This window comes from Podarcis erhardii (assembly GCF_964252035.2).
Source record: "Podarcis erhardii genome assembly, chromosome: 5".
In the NCBI taxonomy this organism is placed as follows: Eukaryota; Metazoa; Chordata; class Lepidosauria; order Squamata; family Lacertidae; genus Podarcis; species Podarcis erhardii.
Genome location: NC_138509.1, coordinates 55,978,222 through 56,001,502, shown reverse-complemented (window position 1 = coordinate 56,001,502; position 23,281 = coordinate 55,978,222). Strand labels below are relative to the sequence as shown.

The window sequence follows — 23,281 nt, the reverse complement described above, 5'->3', positions numbered from 1 at the left end:
CTAGTTAGTGAAGAGCTAAAGTTGCACATGCAGCCCTTTTCACGAGTGGCTTTTTGAAATGCTGCAGTGTGGAGGCTGTTCATAGGAAGCAGTGATGTGTTTATGTAAACTTAAAGCAACTGCCCATACAATTTCTGCACACCACCTTTTGTAGGTGGTGATGGTGTGGTGGAGGGAGCTGTGATGCTATGGTAAACATTGTCATAACTGCACAGGGAATTTCTTCAATAATAATAATAATAATAATATAAAATTGCTGTCAGGGGACTGCCATCGGAACAGGGGAGGGAGGCAGGGGGGCCGTTGGGATACAGAGAGCATCCAAAACTCCTGAGGAGCAGTTCCTCTTCCAGCCACACCTCCAGTGGAGAAGAGAGGAAAGGGGCCAGCCAAGCGAGGAAAGTGCTTGAGGATGCTGCCGAGAGCCCCAGCGCCTCACCTAGCCAGGCTGGCCAGGAGGGACACACCCAGCTTGCGCAGAGGGGTGAAACGCAAGGAGGAGGCTCGGGGTGCCAAAGTTCTTATGTTGGGGGAGAAACCGGAAGGGGCCATTCCCGGATTCTGCAAGTGACTGAGATGGACATGAACTTTGTGGGTCTGCACTGTAAATAGTTTGCACAATAAAACCTGTAAAAGCCAGGTCGGAATCCTGCCTGGTTACTCAGGAGCAACCATCACCAGCATCTGACAATTGCCCTTAGACCTGTGGGTATAGGGCAGTATAGAAATTTTAATAATAATAGTTAATGTGCTTCAAGCACCTGTCTTCCTTACAGGTGGCTGGATATATGAATTGGACTTTGCTCTGTAAAGCAGAAAATGACCTGGAAATCAATGTGAATGTGTGAATGTTTTCCTGCCATATACAGAAAACTAGAATGCAGCTGACATGCTGATGGGTGTGCATATTCAACAAACTGCATGTGGCATGACATAACAATTATCATTAGAGCTGACATGAAGTATTGTCATGCTTAGGTGTCTAACATGATAGATTCTTGAACTAGCAGAGTCACAACCATAGAGGTGAAGGGTATTTTGTTCATCTTCTGCTTAGTTCCAGTATGCAGGAATGCATAATATTGTGTAGATGGAAAATAGCAACCTTTGCATTTTGCTCTTTGGCATTGATATGCCAAGGTTTTTATTTTTACCTTTCATGAATTCTTCATATCCTCAGATTTCCATTTGATCATCTATTTTGGTGTACTTCCAGATTGCAGGACACACAGCAGTTGTGCTACTCTGTCACTATCTCAATGGGTTTTGTAACTTCAGCTGGTTTCTCCTCCTTCTGGGCTTACTAGGTTGGCATATGAAACCATAGCATCATCATTTCCCCCTTTCAGGCCTGGCAGCTGTATCTTCACTTCCCAACATTAAAGCATCATTACAGCCCAACAGTGCATTGTTTTGCTCAGTGCAGTTTCTTGACAGAATGAGTAGATATGGCTCAAGAAGCCATGACAGAGGCCTGAGGATTTTGCTCACATAATTTCCTGGTGTTAACTCAGAAGTGTTGGCATTGTTACTTCCTACCATCTAAAAAGTCAAAAGAGCATAGATTGTCCTCAGAAATCTTGACTATCTAATACCCAGGTATACATGCTTATTCTTCCTAGTGGTAGAAAAAGCATGTTATCACAATTACTCAAGACAGTAGCATGTTCTTACCCCATTGCTGTTCTTGTCTGAAAATAGTCCAGAATCCTACCAATGTGTGCAACTACAAAGTAGTCAAGCAGCATCATGGGTTCCTTGCTGTAGACTCCTGACCTACAAGAGCTCAGTTACATGAGTGCAGATGGCACTGATATAAGTGTTACATTTTAGCTTCCTGATTTTTAAATTGTACTTGTTTCATATGTTACTTTTACCCAACATGGAGACTCATTAATCCTGCAGTTGGGATAAGTATTCTTCCTAGAGTCCTTGAAGGGATGAGATTTTTCAAAAGCTGCTCAAAATGACTTTGAGGGTTAAGGTTTCTGCTGTGCAGAATTTGTAATATCAATGTCTGTTGATGAGGCTGTCAAACACTGTCTTCAGCTTTTGATGCTCATACCCTTGGTATACTAAATAACAACAGCTATAAGTTATTTGCAAGTTCTCCAAAAGGCTTTAAACCCATTACTGGATGTTGTTGGTGAATTATTTAATGGGTAATCTAGTAACAACACTATAACAATGCAAGAGCTCATAAGATGCCCTGAATCCACAGCCTATGGGGGATGGGGAAGACTATGAGATTGAATTACTTAGTCATTCAGAGGCAAGGTAGTTAATCTTGCACACTGCTACTAATATGGGAGGAATAGTAATATTCTAAAGTGGTGCGTAATATACGTAGTTTTATTTTCACTGTGAGAGAGGGTGTAAATTTCATACTCTTTGTATCTGGAGCACTTTGCATATTGCATCCTCCCCCTCCCCAAATAAAGTGGTTGTAATGGGACTCAGTTCTGGAGTGGGGGGAGGAAGCATTTAAAGAGAAAGAGATCCAATATGTCTGTGGTGATTGTCACCACTAACTGCTTCTGACTTAGGCAGCAACAGCTTCTGTTTTAAGGAGGCAGTGACTCTTAAACATTGTTCCTGAGGGGACATGTCAGTGGAATGTCGTGGTGGTTCCAGTTGGCTGGGTCAGAACTTTTACCTGGTAAATTTTAACCCCTTCTGACACATAGTTACAAAATTCATTGCAGCCACAAGGTTTCCAAAATTCACTCAAATGTATTTTTGTGTCAGAATAGTGTAAGGATCGGGCTTGGGGGAAATCCAACTTTTAAAAAGTATTAACAGTCATGAAAATGGTTGTGGGTGTTCCCAGGTGAAGCAGGTGGTTCTCTAATGTCCAATATGCTGTGGAAAAGGTGGTTGTTTCTGATCACCCACTGTTTGAAACAGAGTGCTGGACTAGGTAGCCTGTGGTTTTATTCTGCAGATATACGTCATCTGCTTGAGTTCACAACTGCATGGAGGAGGAAAAAAAGCTTCACCTTTTGCTTGGTACTGGCCTCATGTCCTGTTACAATGATGGAGACAAATGTGCAGATTCAGTTTCATTATGCCTGTCTGTCTCCCTCTCCCCGCCCTGAGCTTTCAGGAGACTAGTGAAACACAAGTAGGACCCACAACAAAATGGTACCATGTGGCGTGCTCATGTTCAGGGTTACAGCCAACCAATCAGCCAGGAAACTCCCTTCCCTTCCCCCAATCCCATTTTCTGTTTCTCAACCAATAGCTCGCAGTATTCTGTGGCCACTGAGTTATCACTGTGCTTCAAAAAAATTCATTACCTCTCACCCCATATTTTGCATACTTCTGCAAATCTTGGTATTCTCCCAAGCTTGCTGGCACCCCATGTATGTGGATGATGTTATTGTGTCTACATTGGTATTCAGAGAATGAGCTCCTTAATAGTAGATAGGACTGACAGTAGACTGAAGTATTGAAATCATGATCATTTTATGTCCTTCTTATGCCATTAACCTTTTCTGACAGATGGCACTCAAAAAGTAATAATTTAAATTGAGTGCATGTTAATAATTTTTCATAAAGACACCAGTTTGGTATCAAGAAAGGGAAGAATGAAATAACCCTCTTTCCTTTTACATTTTTAGAAACTGGATTTGAAGGGTTAGCCCTAACTATAGTGCAATGCTCACATACCTTATTCTTGCACATGAGCATTAAGAACTTTCTTACTTATTATGAAGTGGTTTACAGTGTAAACAAATTAACAAGTTCCAAGACCTTCTCCTGGCTGCCAGATGGACTTCATAAGGAGGATGCTTATGAATTCTGTAAATAATTTCTTTGCATAATATAAATATGACATTTTTAGAAATCAAGGAATGATGGCATAATGTTTATGCTATTCTTAAGAACATGATTCTTCTAGAACATGAGAAAGAAAACAAATGGTATTTCAGCCATTTTATTGGCTTAATGAAAAATGTTTCCTGAGGGAACTTGTATCAGCTTACTCCTAGGAAACTGTGCATGGTATTGCAGTCATACTGATAATCATAAAGTGGATTTTATGCATTGTACCACTGCTCTTTGAGTAGTGTATAATAGTGGATCAACATAACTCACTTCATTTTATGGACTCTCTTGGAGGTATGATGAACTCCTGTGCTCCAGAATTTATCACTAGACCACTGATTCTGCTCTTATTTGGCACTTGAGAGAGCAGTATGTCCAAGTGTAGTAGAACTACCATGCTGTTTCAATCCTGTGCTTCTGACTTTCCTGTGGACATAACTATTTGTCACACCTACTACTGCTCTGGTCTCCTCCTTGTCGAGAGGCAAATGCCCTTCTATGTGGGTGAATGGGTAGATAGCTAGCAGTAATGCTTTAGTTACTTTTGTATAGTGTTCAACGGTTATGTATTCTTCATGCTGACAATTAACATGGGAGTGGGAATCAGCATTCTATTCACATCAAAAGCAGATACCAACAGTACTTAATAAAAAGTAAGGATTGGCTGCTGAAGAAAGATTTGGGATCACATTTGGGTTGCTGGAGCACATGGAAATCAGCACAGAATAATTGACACCACTTAAAGGATTTCTACATGCATGATGTTTAATATAATTTTGTACATAGTGTTGGAGCCTCTGGAGGAAAATGGGGAGTGGGGGAGGATGAATAGCATACTTCAAATACTCTGGCCTTTGATCTGTTTCCATCGTACTGGGATGAGGGAAGCAAACAGCAAATATCAACAGAAGCTATAGGCTGGGTCAATTTGTGCACCAGTGCACTTGAGTCATCTCAGATTCCTGTGTCACACTCTCCATAGCAACCTGCTTTCGGCATTAAACTATCCATCCATCCAAATAGCTATTAGCGTAGATGCTTACTCTGCTGGTGCCCAGGAAACCTGACGCTCATGTGAAACTGCCACGAACAAGATTTAAAATGTTCTTTGGTTGAAAAACAAGACAATCAAAAGGCTGGTTCCTACATGGATCACTTCCTTTTGAACAATTCAAAAGTTGAGAATGTGCACACTTGTTTTCATTTGTGCTTTACAACTTTGGAGATTTCCCATGGTTTGATTGCCAGAAAGGCATTGCAGTGGTGTGACAGTCCAAAAAAATTTCCACCTCCAAAGTACTGTTGTTCGGTGAATACGTGATGTGCTTTTTCTTCTTGTTTGTTTACCTGTATATTTCTGGTAGTGGCTATGTGGTATTGCTTATGGAATAAGCTCACTGATCTGGAAAAAAATAAATCTAATAAAGGAATGTAGATTAAATTGAGTGCATTTCAAGTTTGCTTATGTCCCTTCCACATGTGACAAGGTGGAGGCATAATGCTAGATGTTGATATAACTAACTTTGCAGAAACTTTTACAAACTTAAATATCTGTTCATTGTCTTTTTTTAAATGGAATACAAATATCACAAAATGGGAAATTAGGCAAGAGTGGTCCATCCAGTTATATCAGTCATAGCTCCTGAGGTGGAATTTGATATTTGTTAAGAGGATAAGAGGATGGGGCATAGGATTTACAAGCAGGTGAGAAGCAAGATCCCTGGATCACATGTGGTTCTTTCTAATCACTAGATCTACAAATGAGATCAAGCATCTTCATCTGTTTTGAATACATTCCATCATTTTCAAGATAAAAACTGGAAAAGTGCTACAAAATGTTTTCATCTTGAGCATGGGGGTTGGAAGTACAGTTTCTTCCACTGTATGTCGCCTCGGATGTGGTCTCACGGCATAGCAGGCCACCATTTTGCTGAAGCTAAGTTGATCTGGGTTTGGTTAGTGCCTGGGTGGATGTAGATGAAATCCACATTTCTTCTACTCAAGTCCCATCTTGAAAGGTTACAAACATAAGAAAATACATAATGACAGCAATTTGCCTCTTGGTTTCCTGCACTTCTGCACTTCTTCATACTTTGTATGCTAGAGGTTTGAAATGGCCAGGTGCCTTTTAGCTAGCTACACAAAGATTATATTTGGCACTGGGAGTAGCAAGGAAGTAGGCATAAACTCTAAAGACCCTAAAGAGTGACCTACTCAACCCCAACAGATTCCAATAAATAAATGCATATTACTGTGTTTTGTTTTGTTTTAGTAGCACACTATTTTATTTGACAAGTGGGCAGGAACTTGATCATTTAGATCCATTGGCTACCTGAACTGCAGCTGCATGCCCATATTTACTGTACCATGGTGAAAGTAGCTTTATAATGTTACAGGATGCTTTTTATAGATATGTTCTCACACCCCAGTCTGTGTTAACCAAAATGTGTGAGATTATCCACAAAGAATGAGAACTTGTGACAGCCCTGGCAGGTAGCATGTGGACATTAAATATGAATATTAAATAGGAATCAAACATTAATCAAAATATTTTCATTACATGTTCATATTAGCAAGAAATATTAAAAATACAAACTTAACCAAGTTTCCTTCCCTTTTGCAATTTTTTTCAGGAACCAATCAGGTAAAATACAGATGAACAAATAACTAATTATGTTTGCAAATACTGATTAGAAAACACAGCTAAGTGGAAACATTTGGCTGAGAACAAGATAGAAAAGGCAAACATAAGAAATCACCTATATTAAGTTGAATTTAATATGAATCTAACTCATATTTTCATCCTTCCTCTTAATACTTCTGTGAGGTTATTCAATCTGAACATGAAGGAAAGATGACTAAATAGGCTGTTTAGGGGGCAAGAAACTTGCAAACAAGTGAACTTTTCCAGCAAGCATTCATGCAGAAGCTTCTGAGTGTACAATCCATCTGTAACAACAAGAGTGCAGTTCCTGTATCAAAAGTATACATACATACCTAATTTTATTTGTATCGCTGATGAACAAAAGTTACCAGCTGGGCCTGCCAAGATTCTCACTCAAGCACTCATTAGCCCAACATACAATGCAAATTCACCAAATAGTTGAGCTTTTCAGACGCATCATTTGGCATGGATAGCTATAGATGCCCTTCATTGGTTCCCTTCTTCTTTCAACCAGCCCTTGGAGCTAGAGTTACAGATTAGAGCTGCTGTTTCAGCTATTTGCTTTGCAGCTGTTCCTGATGCAAAGAACATTTAAATTTACATTAATAGATAAGACTAGCAAATGATGCATCTTAGGTCTTCAGCATTTTCTTTTTTCCTTTCCTGTAATATAATTTGTACACATATGCAAAAAGTGCATATCTTAATATAGTTTCCAAATTTTGACTTGTGCATTTGCAGTAGGTTTGCCTGGGAAATGAGCACTTATTTGGGCAAAAACTGGTATCACTTAAATTGCTCCTGTTACAAGGAAGACATTCTGGGCCACTTGGCTCATGTCCATGAATGTTAATCATCCGACCATCTCTCTTGTGCTTCCTAGTGAATGCTTTTGAGAGTCTCAGATGCTATCTGCAGAAAAGCATTTAAGCACATGTGCAAACTCATTTATTTGTTCCTGAAATGCAGCCAAATTGGCCAAATGGCATGAAGGAAGCATGAAAATTCTGAACATGCCCTTTGGGTTGACATTGGATGCAGAATAAGACTCCTGAGTTAGAACATTGGCATGGAAAACTTGCGTCTTTGAAGTAGCAGTTTGAATCCTTCCTGGTGCCATTAAAAATAATCAGAAGTGCTCACAAACATTTTGGCAACTGGTGTATCTGTTATGAAATGGAAAGTATTCTACAGTTATTTATTATAGAAAGTACAGTCACCCAGTCAGCAGATAGGTTTTGTACTTTAGATGCCTCCATGCTTGAGTATCAATATATTTGTGGTTGCCCTTTACACAGTCAATCTGATTATTCTATAATGATTGTATAGTTCTCATTATACCAGATCTAACACAAAAGGGCCAATAATGCTGTTGAATCTGTTAGTTCTGCCTTGCTTCTTTCTAGTAATCATGGCTTTCTACATTCTGATGTTATATTTGCCTGCATCATCTGCCTTTTTTTGTTCTGCTGTATTGTCTTATCTACATTACGGAGGCATTGTTTGAATAATCTCAGTGCAGAAGATTGCTTTGCTTCTCCATACATTCTTGTTAACTGGACTGGTTCCAGACAGGGACAATGTTTTAGAGAGTGGCACAGTCATGGCTCCATTTCTGCAAAGGTCCCACTGTCTCAGAGCCCTGCCATTCTCACCTTGCATACAGAGCACTGCAAGCACAGGCAGAGGGTCATGCAGGGTGTTAGAATAACTGCATGGTTAGCAACCCCATGTGTTGTTGTTGTTAAGAAAAGTGTGTTGGGGGGAAGTTGTAATTTTCATGGGGATTGCAGTGCATGGAGAAGGGAGATTTAACTCTCCCTTGCCCAGGCCAGTGGCTCCAGTGAATTTTACATTAGCATTGGATTTTGCACCAGAGAAGTGGTGTCCTTTCTTCTAGCAACCTGTATGCATGGTGCTTCAGAACTCAAATACTGTCTGAATGTGATGTGGGGTAAACAACAGTATGCTTTTTCTAGGTGATCGCAATATCAAGTGGTAGAATGTATCCTACTCTCTTAAGATTTCTATCACCTCTTTCTTACCTCATAAAATGGGAATGAGATTGTAGAACACTGAGCTGACAAAATGGGCTGCTTTAATTTAATTCATTTCTAAACTTTTAATTACCGAGTCTTTACCCAAGTTTCTAAACTTCAGGTTACAGGTGAGGGCTACAACTTTTAAATGTTTCCCCGTGTTTAAAATCCCTGCCGTTATACAGCTAGTGCAATGAGGATAAAAATCAGCCCAACCTAGCCCAGTTCCTGATAATTTACCATTTTCTTTATAAAGAGAGTTAAAAAAAGTATATTTCAAAAATAGTGCACACGCGCGCGCGCACACACACACACACACACACCACACTTGAAGTAGAACAATACTCCATGCTGCTACATATGGAAACCAGGTCTTTGAGTGATTAGCCTCAGTGCAGGCTTTTCTTTCTCCTAAGGCTCATTGCAGAGCGTAAGTGTGTGGAGTTTGGCTGAGGAAGAAGGGGTTAAATTGACCCTCACTGGGCACTGCCATTACACATGAAAATGGACCTGGTATTGGGTTTTTTTTTTTTAAAAAAAGCAACAACACCCGAATGTGGCTGCTAACTGTTCAATTAGAATGATGTCTAATTTAGGCTTCACGGACAACTTCAGTGAGTTGGATAAGGCAGGTTAATCCAAACTTTATACCGGGGTGGCGGTGGTGGGGAATTGCTAAGGGATTGTGACAGCTGTCCTTGAATGGCTGCATTCATACTTCTGCTTATAGTGAGCAACAGACTAATTACTTAGCCTTAGGAGTAAACCATAAGCGTGAACAAGCCCTGCAGCTGAAATGTTTTTTATAAACCAAATCAAAGACAGATGGCTTGCCTGTCAGCACTCACTTGAGACATACTTTTGTGGTCCTAAGGGAAGTACTTCACTGAAACAAAAAAGCTGGCAAGACAACAACCCTGGTGAGGTGTCTTGCTGACTGGAAGCGCTATCAGTGAGCAGCCCACAAATCAACTGACATCATAGCACGATGGTGTTAATAGTGTCATGCCTGCCCTTCATTAAAACATACGGCTAGAAAAGAGGTTTCGCTAATGAAAATATTACTTGCACAAATAAGCAGGGGTCATAAATGATGTCATAGAATCATATAATTGTAGAGTTGGCCATTGTAAAGGTTGTGGTAAAGCTTCAAATGGCCCCGCCCACAACAACTATGCCACACCCACCAATGTACATAGAACCTAGCAGATTGGTACACCTGAAGGTGTGGAATGTCAATTGCAATTCTGCTTGTGGCTGAAATGGTCCCTCTGTATGTTACTGGACAGCACTTTCCATCATCCCTGGCCATTGGCTGGTGGGAGGTATCCAACAACTTCAGGAGAGCATCACATTGGCTATATAATATTTGCCAGGCTCTATCTTTTGATTGTTTTAGGAAGCTAGTAAAAAACTGAGTTATTTTAAAAGGTCTGTTCAAAAAATATTTCCATGATTTTCTTTTTTTTAAAAAAAAAGTTTTTAAGGTTCTTCATTGCATTCTGTGTGTAGTGCTTTTTGTTGTTTTTACTGTGCTAATATGGGATGATGGTGATGATTTAGTTTTTCCTGATTTGCTGTCTGCTTTCTGTTACTTTTGAAAATATGACAAGATAAAATAAAAATAAAAAGTAGATAAAATGCATGGGAAACTTTACCTGAAACCCAGATAAAATACTGATCCAACCTCACTATCCTCGGTACTAAACTGTAGAACGAATACAGTCTAAAGTATATTGAGGGGAAAACACAGACCAGATAACATGTGACGTTCATCATGACTGTCTTATTGGAGTCAGTGAGATTTATATTAGCCACAACTGAGTCCCACTCCATTACTCTCCATTACTAATCTTAACTCAGTTTTGCTGAATGAATGAATTTGAAATGTTTATTCATTTCTTTTATAAAATAATGAGTTGTGCTCTCTGCCACAGTGGCACCCAAATGGAACTGATAACAAAACCAAAAAACTATAATAAAAATACAGTAAAATACTATTTAAAAAACTGGGTTGGACTGCAATTTAGTCCTGCTTAGAGTAGACCCATTAAAATCAGTTGGAATTAAGTAAGTCATGACTAAATTCTCTCATTGATTTCAGTAGATCTACTCTTAAGTGAGATCAAGTCTAGATTCAACCCTATGTCCCCAGAAGTTGCATTGAGTGTCATGGAATTTACTCCCAGGTAGTATAGGATTTCAGCCTAAGGACAGCAGTAAATTTAAGAGTACATCAACACTGTAAACTAGTCACCAGTAAACTAGGCATTTCTCACAACTTCTGAGTGGAGTTAGAGCCATTATTCTCATCTTGGATATGCATTTGCAAGACCACTTTGTGTGAATCAGTTATCCTTTTATATGGCATAACTCCGCTTTCCCCACTCAGGTGGAAAGAAAGGGAATGTGTTTGGACAAGCATAGCTGTGGATTCACCCTCCTCTTTCTAAAATGTTAAAGACAAATACCTGCTCAGCTTTCCTTTTCATTTTTACCATGAAACATATTCTAGATGTCGACAGAGCGTAACTTTTCAGGGCTCTCCAGCAATCTGCCAGTGGTTTCCTGATGGATCCTGCTTATTTACCATCTGATTCACTTTTCCAAGTGTTGCCCCCCACCCTCAATATCTGATACTGACTCAGAGAGAGTCTGCCTGAAATGGTACTTGAAATATTTACAGAGATGATTTCACTGGAAAATGGAGTGATCTGACTGTTTTATCATGTAGAAGGGGAAACACGCTGGTAACAGCAAAAGCTTGCATTGCTCATAGAGGAACTGATAATGTAAACTAGACGTTCACATTACCCTCAGGTGATCTCTTCCCTCTCTTGTTCTGATTTTCAGACAGTGAAATTATTGCTCCAGATTGTCTCCGTCCAAGATCCTTCACGGCTATCCGGCGGCCTTCACTACGCAGAGAGACTGAGGACACCCGTCTGTCTGTGAGCCTCTGCGACCTCAACCTCCAGGAGGAGAACTTCCATGTCATGGCTGCCATGTGTCCCATTCCACAGAACTCCCTCAACTCTCAACATTCCCACCTTCTCCCATCCCAGCTTGAAAGTGACCTGCGTTTCCATCAGCTCAGGGGAGCCCATATTAAAATCCTGGATGACCAGACAGTGGCTCGCCTGGAGCATGCTCGAGAAGAGAGAACTTTGGTTTTCACCAGCAGGCCCCTTAGAATCAATGAGACCATATTTGTCAAGATTAATAAATCCAACACTTCACGTACTGGGACACTCTCTTACGGGGTGACCACTTGCGATCCCAGCACCCTGAGGCCCAGCGACCTTCCTTATAATCCAGAGTCTTTGGTTGACCGGAAAGAGTTCTGGGCAGTTTGTAGGGTGTTGGTGCCTCTCCAGAGTGGAGACATTTTGGGATTCATGGTGAATTCAGAAGGCGAACTTCACTTGAGCCACAATGGAGCAAACGCCGGCATGCAGGTGTGCGTGGACTGTTCCCAGCCACTGTGGATGTTCTTTGGTTTACATGGAGCAGTCATGCAAATCCGAGTCCTGGGTATGTGTGCCTCTTTCCACATGCAGTGTTATGTAAATGGGTGGATTGGGCTGAGTGGGCTAGTGGTAGCACTAGAATATAGCACTGGGGTGAGCAAAGGAAAGGCAAAGTAGGTTCTGTGGCAAGTCCTGTCTTGTTTGCACTGAATGTTGGAGGTGAGAGAATGGAGAAAGCAGGGTTGCTTCTCCATACCTGCAGTTCCAGCTAGGGCATCCCATCAAGACTGCCAGTGGTGACTTTCCAATGGCAAAAAGGGTAAGTAATTTTTATTTATTAGGGGTTATGGAGACACTCACCTTCTCTTTTTTCCGTATTATCCACAAAATTGAACAGACTGAACGAAAATAATATAGCTGACCACTGGCTTCATTTAAACAGCATGTGCAGCCAGCATTTCAGCAAAAAAAAAAGAAAATAAGCAAATGGCTTTATAACATTAAAATCTCACACATTTATCATTGAGGTACACCGTGCTATAGTACATGAGCAAAGCTTGTAAGGGTGATAGCATTTGAAGTAAACAGCCTAACATTTCCTTATGTTGCTATAAAATGTGAAGTTAAGAACCCAGCCACGCAGTTTAATATATTACATAGACATACTATTATGAGTGTTCATTCTTATGGCTTGTTACCAATGTTTGTCTAATATGACTTGAATTCCAGAAAGTAGTTATTTGCTCTGAGAAATCTAGTCCTTGCTGCTTTATAGCTTCTCCCAAACAATAATTTTATGCCAAAAAAGAACAGAGCTAACAAGCAAACTTGCATTTTGGGAACTGTGAGTGGCATGTTGTGATGATGTTAATGATTTAGACAGTGTATATACTACTTAGAAAAAATATCATTAAGTCACCAAGGAAAATGTGCTCCTCAGCACTGTAGAAGTAGAGCACACAGCTTTTAAAGAGCCTTTTTAAAAATGAGTTAATAAGGAAAGGAAAAGTGTTCATGAAATGGTGGGCCATTTTTCTGCAAAAGGAGGGAGTATCCTTGCTAGTGTCGTATCCCTATTCCTAAAGTAGTTCTGGGATTTTGAGGAGATTCACCAGATTTCGGGGTCTACATGAATGAATGCATTCGCTTTGATACGGCTGAGATACCTCAGTAATAGTGAGTTTTTATGCCACAGATCAATCATGAGAAGGTGACACCTGTGTAGTTGTGTTCATCACAGAAGCAGCCTCATTCCTTAAAAAACAACAACAACCCACCCTTCTTAAGACTTGCAACAATTGTGTTATCTTGGAAAAATGCTATTAACCAGCAACTTAAAATGAATACACCACAAGAGAAGTTTGGCAAATGCAGACAATGAATGCACATAAATGTGCCTAATGGGTCTCTTCCTTTAAGTAGCATTTGTTCTGGGGTGCCCCCAAGTTTTGTGAGCCATGTATTTAATTTTGTGTTTAGGAAAACGGACTCATTAAATAGGCAGAAATGTAGCAGGCAGATCATCTGAGGCACATCACTGCCTAAAGTATTCAGAAAACTGCAGGGCAGACAGCACTTTAGTGTTTTAATAGAAATATGTTTGGAAGCAGCAGCTTTGGGGTTTCTGGTATATGTCTAAAACATTTTTTTATTTAAAAAAAAATGCCTTAAGTGCATCTTAGAAAGGCATTAGCTGTGTTAAATGCTGTGTGAGCCATTCCATCAGGCTCAATTTTATTTTTATTTTTCTTCTCTTGTAAGCTAAGTATACATTAGTAATGTAAATGATTAGCAAGCATTTCTCGAGGGGGTTTAATCATCACGTGCTAAAGGGCTGTGCACTGACATTACATAGTATCCTGAGCAGATCTTCATTTTTAGCATCATTTAAAAGTGAAATTAGTGCAAATTGGAATCTTCCCCTTTACAATTTCTGTGAAGATGGGGAGCCTTCCTTGAGGAGAAACATGCAGTGTGAAGAGGCTTAGGGCTGGCTTTCCATTTCCTTCTCAATGTGTTTTTCTTAAATTATGCTAAGAATGCCTTTTCATCTGGAACGTCACTTGTTAATATTGCTAGTAAAGGGTAGAATGTAAAAGAGTTGCTGCTTCTAAATTGATTGGAGAACTATGCTTTTTCTATTCAGAAATGAGTTTAGGCATCACCTGTGGAAACATTCGTAGTCAGTGGCATTGAAATAACTAAAGCGGGGATTAACAACCTGTGGCCCTCCTGACAATTGGCCATTCTGGCTGAGGGTGCTGGGAGCTAGAGGCCACAGATTGCTAATCCCCAGACGGCAGGGCAATAATCGTATTAGGACTCAATCCCTGCAACATCTTTATAGTTTATCTGTTCCAGAGGTTTCAGAGTGTCATTTTTCTTTGCCACTCTCTCCCTTTCTTGCTTCTGCTCCTGATTGTTTTGGTGTCTAGTTGTTCTTTCCCCCTAGATAATCTGTCCTCTTAGAATAATGGCCTCAATCCAGCTATAAATATGGGACCATCAGTTGCATTTAACAATTATTTGCCTCTGATGAGGATGCACATTCTAAGTCAGTCATGGCCAAACGTGCCTGTCAGGGGCTCAGGAGCAGAGGCACAGGGGAGAGAGGAAACGGAGAGCGAAGGGGAAGAATCTGAGGGCAGCGTAGGGGAGTATGACAGTGGCCCGAGAGATTCCATGAGTTTCTCCAGTGATTCAGAAGATTCCCAGAGGGGGGCGCCGAGGGCCAGGGCAAGGGGGGTCCCGGGGGGACGCACCAGAAGCAAGGGGCCAGCGGGGACTCCCAAAGCAGCAGCGGAAGATCAGGACCAGTTCCCCCACCAGAGCGTAGTGGGGGGGAAGAGTCCCATGTGTCAGGGCCAGCGTCTCCTCCAGTAGGGAGAGAAGATGAGTCAGGGCTGACCACGCCTCTATCAGAGAGTGAGAGAACGGAGGGGAAGTCAGGTCCAGCTAGCCCCCCCGAAGAGGGAAGCAGTGACAGGAGCAGTGTAACGGTCAGGAGAAAGGTTGCCGGCTGGGCACGCGCGCCAAGTTCAAAGGTACAGGCGCGCGGGACGGCAGAAAACCTGGATTGGGAACCAGGTCCTAAAGCCCACCGGAGGCAGGGGGAAGACTCAGGGGATTCAGCGTCAGAAGAGTCTAGAAAGGGCAAGACCCCAGTGGACAGGCGGACCCAGAGGAGGAAAGAGCAAAGGAAGAGGTGGAGCAAGGCTAGAGTCTTAAACTGGTGTCTGGGGGGAGGAGATTCAGACGGAGCTTCGGCGGTCTAGAGTTTGAGACGTAGAGCTGCACGCCACGGCTTTGAAATCGAAACTGAACTTCAATAAAGACTTTTGTATATAACAACGAACTGGCGTTGGTCCTTTGTGAGCTGGGACCTCGGGCAGCTCTGACAGTGCCCCTCCATCTGTTTTTGGACTACAACTCCAGTCATCCCTAGCTAACAGGACTAGTGGTCAGGGATGATGGGAATTGTAGTCCGAAAACAGCTGGAGGGCCAAGTTTGGCCACCGCTGAGCTAAGTACATCTAAACCACAAAGCAGATGGACATGTGAATCAACGATGTGCATGGGAGACTGTTTCCTCGCGTGGGTCTCCCTAGAATATTATAATTCATTTTGACAGAGGAAGGGTCATGTGTGCAGCGACAGGAGAAACCAAAGTCTTGTGGTAGAACATAGTCCAATGGTACTTCCACTGAAAGAATCAGGTGGCATGTGATGGGAAAGACCTCTACTTGAGAATCTGGAGTACTAACTCCTCTAGGTCCCTTCCAATTCTACAGTTCTGTGATTCAGTGATGCCTGTCAGAGCACATTGTACTGGACTAGATGTGCAAACATCACAGCCTGGTATAAGGAATTTCCGTGATTGCCACCTTTGCAAGTACCTGAGGCTGCTAAATGTGGGTGTGATCTCACCCTCCTATCTGAATTTATCCTTGACCTAGGAATTCTTGATCACACCAGCTGGTAGAGCACCCTGCAGCTGGGGAGAGGGAAATCAATTCTGGTGCCCCTCCCTGCTTCCAGTTGCCCATCTGCTTGCAGCTGCATGGATGATGGACAAAATCCACAAGATGATTGAAATGGGGGAGAAATTCTGTTCATTTTAATGCGAACTTACTAACAGATGAACTGTAGCTATTCTTTGAAATTCTCTGAATGTTGTGATTCAGTTCTTCAACCAAATAATGTATATAGAAATTCAAATATCAGTGGAAATTTGCATATATTTGTACATATGTTTGTGAAAAAGCATACAAAATTAATTATATTAGGGGAAATTGCTTGCAAAAAATGTATACAGTAGGCAAAAATTGTATTTAAAAAGAATATATTCCACTTATGTGGTAATGTAAAGAACTGAACTTAAGGTTGAAAAAATTAGAAATGAAGAGAAAATTAACAGATTGAATTTGACAAACAAAAATGATATGAAGTTATAGTCAAGGGACTTACACACCAGGCATAAACTTTATGTTCTCTCCTTCTGTGAGACTGCAAATTAATCGTCTTCTTCATCAGAATAATAAAACAGCTCTGGATGAAATGGGATGTTAGTAATAATTATATATTAGCTCCTTATGCCTTTGCCTGGGTATACTGAATAAATTGGAAACAAGATAGTTTATCATCCTCTCTGAATTTTGATGTGCCTGTTCATGGCAGCCAAAGCTTCCTCATTTCTTGCACAAATGCTGGAATGGGTTAGATTTTTCTGCATACGTGCAAGTGACAAAATGGACTAAATTTCCTGGTAACAACTAAGTTGATGCATCCAGCAAAATCTGCAGTAATTTTTAAAGCAGCAAACTTTTTGATGTGCTGTTAGTGAATTAGTGGGAGTAAAATAACTCTGAGCAAAGTGCTAGTCTATCCTGATCTACTGGCTATCTTAACCTCCTTGGGTTTGTTTTGACCTAAGGTGGATGTTCTATTAGTGCAAGGATTTCTCCTTGCACAACAGAATGTCACCCCCCTCTACTCCTCCCATGCCCCCCTTTATCTGTTCTGGGGGCTCTCTCAACCTCAAGAGGAGATTCATGGATCACATAAGGTGTATGTGGGGTGAGAAGAAAGGGAAGTCCCATTGTGCTTGAGCTAATCCGTGCACTAGCACTTTGATTTAGTTGAATATTGTCTGTAGGCAAAAATGTCCAAGTTGAGTGAGTCTGGCAGGAAATGCTATTCAGGCAGACACTTGTACATATCTGTCTGCAACCCATAAAGCCAAGAAAGCGAAATGAGTATGAGCTGACGTTTGCTGCAAGTGTTGATGCCTAGACATTAGAGGCTGTTGCCACAACAGCAGTGAAGGAGAATGGCCATTTAAACTATGTTTATTCATGAACTTTGGCCACCTGAAGCAGCTGCCTCAGCATACCTCATGGGCAGGCAGGCCCTGTTGACAAGCACCTAAGTAAGCATGCGTAAGCATGGATAAGCTTATCATGAAGGCATTATTGCCCAAAAGGATACAAGAGAAGAGGGAATATATTAAGAACAAGTTGTGTTCTGATTTTACCTATGGGACTGAGCATTGGGAAAGTGCTTGTTAGCCCCCTGACAGTTATGCTATGGGATTCTGCAGGGCGATGTTTTATCCCCACTTTTGAGACTTATGTGAAAGGTTATTCATACATTAATGCTAATCATAATCAGATAAAGATAGCTCACACAGTGCATCCCAGTGAACCTGGCCTTGCCACTGTACCAGTGGATTGAATGCTGTCTCAGCAACCAATCTAGCCCCTTCCTTGTGCTGTCAGCAAGTTTACATCTTTTGCATTGAAAAAATCATTGTCCAAACTTCATGCTTTTAGCCATTCATTCATCCCTTATTAACTTTCTCAAAGCGCAAAGCTAATCCAAGGATGGAGGGCTGCGTGGAGAGTTTTTGTGACAGTGGACTTGAGAGGCTAGCCACCTTGTACTGTGCATAGCCAAGTTCTTATTCAAGCTTGCAGATCTGGTGTGTGTGTGTGTGTGTGTGTGTGTGTGTGTGTGTTTTCCATGTTTCCTCCCAGAGTTCCACCCTGGAGAAGAAACATACCTGTTTGGACTGAGAGCACAGAGGCCTCAGTGCTCTAAAAATATTACTTGCACCTTCTTGGACATCATAAGTTCTGCCATCTTGGCAGCTTAAGATCTCTCTGAGCAATCAGCCTGGAGCATGGGTTCCAGCTCTTTGTGTATATAAAACATTTGAAAATGTGAACAAGCACTTTGACTGCATGTGTATAAATGAGTACAGTACATCTCTAACTGAAACTCAGCAGAGTCTAGGAGGGCTGTTCCTGGCAGCAGTGGCAATCACAGCTGCCACTGAACACCATTTTTTCATGAATGCTAGATCAGGACCATAATGAGAGGCAAAAGATTGAAGCCCTGCTACCCTCCATGCTAGAGTCCCTTTCTGGTATGGATGTGGGGGCAGAATCAGCAGTTTCCTTTGGGGAATGTGGGCGTGGTTTGCCCTAGCAACCTGACAAAACCCACCACTGAGGCCCGTCCTGGATCTGGGAATCACCATGTTAATTTGCTAGAATTTCCTCCTTTTTAGGGGAAACGGGCTGCCATTTTAATTTCCCAGAAAGCCCTGAAGCTACAGTACATTGGGAACATTATGGAGGCTCCTTGATTCCACTGTGTGAAGCTGCCCAGCATTCCTGCTGCTCCCATCGCCACAAGATAGACAAATTGGTATTTCTGTGATGCACGGACATATAACCCATGCTGCTCCCTGCGTATGGAGCCTCATTTAGGTCAAAAATATGAGAGGAAGCCTTTTGTTTTGTATACTTCTTGGCTGCTGTTTAATGTCTCTCTCTTTGTTGTGTGTATATGAGATCTGTTCTCTTGCTAGGGTGTTTACAATATACAATACAATTCCCTTCATTTGAACAGATTGGAGGAATGGGTGTGGGGTAGGCTGCCGCCAAGAACATTCAGATAGCAGTCACTGGTGCAAACAGGCCTGTTTACACAGGGTTATGCACAGGGCTGCAGGAGACCATCTCATGACACTGATAATAGTGGTGGTTGAGAAGAAACTCTAAAACGTCTAAGAAAGCCTCAAGTTTCCTGGAAGCAGTAAGCGGGATACACAGAGAAAAGAAGGAACTGCAGCACCACAGATGGCCCTGAGCTTGACCATACTGTCCCATTGTTTTCGTAGTAGGTACTTTTCATGCAAGAAGTCTCTGGTTCAATCCCTGGCATCTGTAGGTAGCTCTGGAAAATATCTTTGTCTGAGACCCTGGAGAACTGCTGTCACTCAGTGTCAACAATGCTGAACCATATGGGCCAGTGGCTTCCTGTGTTGCACCTCCCCATCCCGACACATTATGAATTGTGGCAGTCAGAGTGGCTTCCACATTTTGCTCTAGGCACTTTCAAGAAAGTACTGCATTGATGGGCCTCTCGTGCACATGCCAAAGACCTTCAATGCACTGAAGAGCCTGGTTAAAACAACAACAACACTGTTCCATTACATATAAACACAGTGGTGCCCCGCAAGACGAATGCCTCGCAAGACGGAAAACTCGCTAGACAAAAGAGTTTTCCGTTTTGGAGGTGCTTCGCAAAACGAATTTCCTATGGGCTTGCTTTGCAAGACGAAAATGTCTTGCGAGTTCCTGCGGGTTTCTTTCCCCTTTCCCCCCCTTTTTCTAAGCCGCTAAGCCGCTTATCCGCTAAGCCGACAAGCTGCTAAAAGCCGCTAAACCGCTAATAGCGCTAATCCGCTAAGCCGTCAATGGGCTTGCTTCGCAAGACGAAAAAATCGCTAGACGAAGAGAATCGCGGAACAGATTCTTTTCGTCTTGCGAGGCACCACTGCACTTTGTTTTTTTCCAATTGGAGCAATACAGGATTCATGAAAGTACAGTCATACCTCAGGTTAAATGTGCTTCAGGTCGAGCGTTTTCAGGTTACGCACTGCAGTGACCCGGAAGTAACGAGTGTGTTACTTCCGGGTTTTGCCGCTCACTCATGCGCAGACGCTCAAAATGATGTCGCTCGCATGCGCGGAAGTGGCGAATCGCGACCTGAGCACGCGCAGACACGGGTTGCTTTCGCTTCAGGATGCGAACAGGGCTCCGGAACGGATCCCGTTCGCATCCAGAGGTACCACTGTAGTATTTTCTAATGGAGATCAACAGTTGCCTTCCAATGAAAACAAAATCTGCCTGTGAACTTGGTTGGGAATGGTCAGCCTGCTCAGCTTTTGAGCCAGAAGCTATTGCTTCCCCCTTTCTCTCTGCCCATCCTGCCCACCCACTTTACTGAACTTAATGCTAATCAGTACACACACACACACACACACACACACACACACACACACACACACAGCAGAGTTGCATTGGCTGTCAGAACAAAATAGCCAAGGATTCTGCCATGATTAGCCAAAATCTGACATTGAGTAACGGTCCATTAGAAACAGCTGTCTTTCCTCAGAACGTTGTCCTCAATGACCTTGGCATTTTGCAGTGTTACATGGGAAGCATTACTTATTTTATTGCCATTTATATCCCCTTAAAAATGGCAAAATCAACATAGCAGATTGCTAAACCAGCAATGGCAAAGAGCTGAAACAGTTACCATAAAGCCTAATATTGTCATAAGGTTTGTTTCCAAAGAACAAATGTTGGAACACAGCTTGGACCCCGTTGCCTCCCCTGGCCTATAAAATAGGGTTCAGGAATGGATTTGGGACTGCTGCTTTCAGTTCTCTGTTAGTATTGCCAAGCCCAGACTTTTGAGGTGCCTCTTTTCCTTTAAAATGAATGTAAAAAGGAGAATTTGAAAGAGTATGGGATTTGTTCCACCATAGTGATGTATTATTATTAGTAGTAGTAGTAGTAGTAATAGTATTGGTATTATTAATTTCCTGCCTTTCACCCTAAAGTCCCAGGGTGGGCTACAATTAAAACACAATGTTAGAAACAGTGTAAAGCAACTTGCAATCACAGAAACAAGGTGGGTCCTAAAAATATACATCTCAGGCGTCAAAAGCCAGGGTAAAGAGGTGCATCTTCAGCATTCACCAAAAGTTGTATAATGAAGACAGCAGATATGCCTCTGTGGGGGCAGAGGTCCACAGTTTAGGGGCGGCCACTGAGAATGTCTTCTCTTGGGCTGCTACACACCCCATAAACCTCTGGAACAACTAAGAGGGACCCTCTGCTGATCTTAACTCCCAGGGGTTCTGTAGAGAAGGTCATCTGCACCTGGTATAAATTTACCCCATGATGCCTCTTATGGTCCAGTTTAACACTCACTTCTTAGATGGCTAAGCTCCTGTTGCAAGGACATTAATTAGCCTGTGCATCTCCTTGCTGAGATGGAGGCAAAAACTGTTCTTTAGAAACATAGGAAGCTGCCTTATACCTGCGCATCTGGTCCAGCATTGCCTATTTATTCTGCCTGTCAACGGTGTTGAAGGGTCACTGACAGAGATCTTCTTTGCGTTATCTTTTACCTGATCCTTTTAAACTGCAGATACCAAGGACTGAATTTGAGTCTTTCTGCGCACAGAACACATGCTTCCACTGTGCTTTGGAGCCTTCTCCCTTTGTCACTCTGTTTCCTCGTCACACCTGATGCCATGCTCATTCTGTTCATTTGACTTTTTTTTTTTAAAGTATGCAATTACGTGAGGCTTGTGTCATGGCGATTGTTTCCATGTAAACAGAAATAAGTGAGTGCTGGGCAACAGAAGCACAATGTGTGATTGATGTGTTTAGAGCAAACAGAATGCAGATACTGCTCACAGGGTGTTTTGACGCAAACCTCTGGTCTTCTGAGCCTTGGGTATGACAGCTATTTCTCACTCCACAGCTCAGATATCTAGAATAACATGCATCTCAATACTTGCAGTTCCACCAGCCCCCTCATCCCAGCCACTGGGGCTTCCTGCTAGCCAAAAAAGGAGCTGTGTGAAGCAGCATGGGTGGGTATCTTACCAAATAACAATGGTGCCAGCAGTTCAAATCCCTAGTTAGGATTCCAGGCTCTTGCCCAGAATTGCTAACTAGCTAAATGTCAATGCCAAATCTTACTATTTTATATGTATAATGTGTTGGTTTATTTATAACCCACTTCTTTCTCTGTGTAGGTCAGGCTTGCCACCTGTGTGCCCACAGGTTCCATGGTGCCCAGGAAGGCTTTCACTGGTGCCCCTGGGCAGGTGACCAATACTCTGAGCTTTCAGGAAAAGAATAGCTAAGTCTCTTGCCCTTCCAGAAAGAAAGTTGTGAGATAAAAAGTGCAAATACTTTCTGAGCAATTTTTGTGAAATGAGAGTTAGTGTAGTGTGGTGACGTTGTGTATTTTTTCCTAATACAGTGGTACCTCAGGATAAGTACTTAATTCGTTCTGGAGGTCCATTCTTAACCTAAAACTGTTCTTAACCTGAAGCACCACTTTAGCTAATGGGGCCTCCTGCTGCTGCCGTGCCGCCAGAGCACAATTTCTGTTCTTATCCTGAAGCAAAGTTCTTAACCTGAAGCACTATTTCTGGGTTAGCGGAGTCTGTAACCTGAAGCGTATGTAACCTGAGGTACCACTGTATTGAGGAATGCCCCCTGTTGCTGTTAGACAGCGACAGCCTCAGTGTGGGTTTCTCTCTCTCTTTCTGTGTGTGTCTAAGTATTGTGTGATTTCCATAGCCATGACCAGCAGGACATATCTGTCTTCCCATGGTAAGCATAAGGTTGCCAGGGCTGGTTGTCTCTCAATTTTTTTATTATGTTACCTTCCACCCCTAGAGTAGCCATTTTATGACCGGCTCTCCCAACACTCTTTAAACATTCAAAATGTTGCCACTAGTCCAAAAAGATTGGTGACCTATAGATAGTTCTCTTTCTCCCACTTCTCCTAATAATAACCCTGTGAGGTAGGATAGGCTGGGAGAGAGACTGTCCAGAAACAACCAGTGAGTTTGTAGCTGAGCAGTTGTTGTGGCAGGGATTTGAACCTGGGCCTCTCCGATCACTATGTCACACTACCTCTCAGTAAAAAACTGAAACTATACCAGCATTTCACTTCCTTCTGCAGGTTCTACTCTCCTGGCTGAGCGACTGGGCCCCTCTGCACCAAGCTCACCCACCTCATCTCCAAACTCTCCCTCCGTCCTCTGCAGTGGCATTTCTGATCCCATTCTGAGTACCTGTGGATCTGGCCCACTTGGCAGCTCAGTCAGTGGTAAGTACTTCTACAGCACCAAACTATACCCCTTCCAACCTCAGTTACCGCATCTTGTAAGA

At 42.2% G+C, this 23,281-nt stretch overlaps 1 protein-coding gene across 2 annotated transcripts in view; it reads left to right on the top strand.

Moving 5' to 3' along the window:
- Window positions 1-23,281, top strand: part of NEURL1 (neuralized E3 ubiquitin protein ligase 1) — a 131,284-nt gene that overhangs the window by 103,237 nt on the left and 4,766 nt on the right. For both annotated transcript variants that reach the window (XM_081863425.1, XM_081863426.1), the window contains exons 4-5: window positions 11,389-12,069; window positions 23,073-23,219. In XM_081863425.1, the coding sequence (XP_081719551.1) occupies window positions 11,389-12,069; window positions 23,073-23,219 (828 nt within the window). The remainder of the gene's footprint in view (window positions 1-11,388; window positions 12,070-23,072; window positions 23,220-23,281) is intronic.